This window comes from Charadrius vociferus, unplaced genomic scaffold, assembly GCF_000708025.1.
Source record: "Charadrius vociferus isolate BGI_N301 unplaced genomic scaffold, ASM70802v2 scaffold2301, whole genome shotgun sequence".
Classification (NCBI taxonomy): Eukaryota; Metazoa; Chordata; class Aves; order Charadriiformes; family Charadriidae; genus Charadrius; species Charadrius vociferus.
This window is the reverse complement of record NW_009646668.1, coordinates 1,428-2,556: the sequence shown is the minus strand read 5'-3', so window position 1 is coordinate 2,556 and position 1,129 is coordinate 1,428. Positions and strand designations below refer to the sequence as shown.

General features: G+C 65.9%; 1 protein-coding gene across 1 annotated transcript in view; it reads left to right on the top strand.

The window, feature by feature from the left end:
* Positions 1-1,129, top strand: part of PPP5C (protein phosphatase 5, catalytic subunit) — a gene marked incomplete at both ends in the record, with an annotated part of 2,002 nt that overhangs the window by 445 nt on the left and 428 nt on the right. The window contains 4 exons of the mRNA XM_009889201.1: positions 3-32; positions 183-288; positions 711-853; positions 992-1,089. Of these exons, the coding sequence (XP_009887503.1) occupies positions 3-32; positions 183-288; positions 711-853; positions 992-1,089 (377 nt within the window). The remainder of the gene's footprint in view (positions 1-2; positions 33-182; positions 289-710; positions 854-991; positions 1,090-1,129) is intronic.

The window sequence follows — 1,129 nt, the reverse complement described above, 5'->3', positions numbered from 1 at the left end:
TCAACGGGCTGCCCTCCGAGTCGAACCCTTACGTATCCCCCAGGAGGGAACGGGCTTGAGCCACCCCCCCACCCCGGGGTGTCACCGGGCTCAATCCCCCACCCCGTGGTGGGGACAGGCGCGGGGACGGGTGGCGCGAGGGGACGGGGACCCGGGGACCTGTTTTCCTCAACCGCTTGTAGATATTCAACGGGGACTTCGTGGACCGCGGATCCTTCTCGGTCGAGGTCATCCTCACGCTCTTCGGTTTCAAACTCCTCTACCCGGATCACTTCCACCTTCTCCGAGGTAACGCGGCCACCGCAGGTGACGTGTCCTTGTCCCCTCCACCTGAGTTGTGAGGCCGTGGCCTCAGTTGTGGGGCCCTTGTCCCATGCCCGTGTCCCATGTCCTCGGCCGTGGGACCAGCTCATGGGGCCACATCGTCTGTCCCGGGCTGTGGGGTTGGGTCTCCTCTCCCTAGTTGTGGGGACGTGTCCTGTGTCCCCTGTCCCCTCTTGGGTTGATGGCCGTGTCCCCAGTTGTGAGGCCACGTCCCCTACCTCTAGTCCCAGGGCTGAGCCGTGGGGCCGTGTCCTTGTCCCCTTGTGCCTCGTCCCCTCTCCTGGGTCGTGCCACCTCCTTCCCTGTCCTCGACGCCGCGCCGTGGGGCTTTGTCCCCTGCCCCGGTGTCACTGGGTCTTCTTGACAATGCCACCGCGTCCCCGCAGGGAACCACGAGACGGACAACATGAACCAGATCTACGGTTTCGAAGGAGAGGTGAAGGCCAAGTACACGGCGCAGATGTTCGCCCTCTTCAGCGAGGTCTTCGAGTGGCTGCCGTTGGCCCAGTGCATCAACGGCAAAGTGCTGGTGAGGGGACACCGCGTCCACCCCCTCCCCCGCTGTCCCCAGCCTTGGGGGGGTGGTGGGTGGTGGGGGTGGTGAGGGGGTGTCCCTGCCCTCCCCGTTGTCCCCGTTGTCCCTCTACCGTTGTGCCTTCCGGCCCAGATCATGCACGGGGGGCTCTTCAGCGAGGACGGCGTCACCCTCGATGACATCCGGAAGATCGAGAGGAACCGGCAGCCCCCGGATTCAGGTGGCGGATGGTCCCCCAGGGGGTGCCCCGTGTCCCCCCCCCTGCCATCT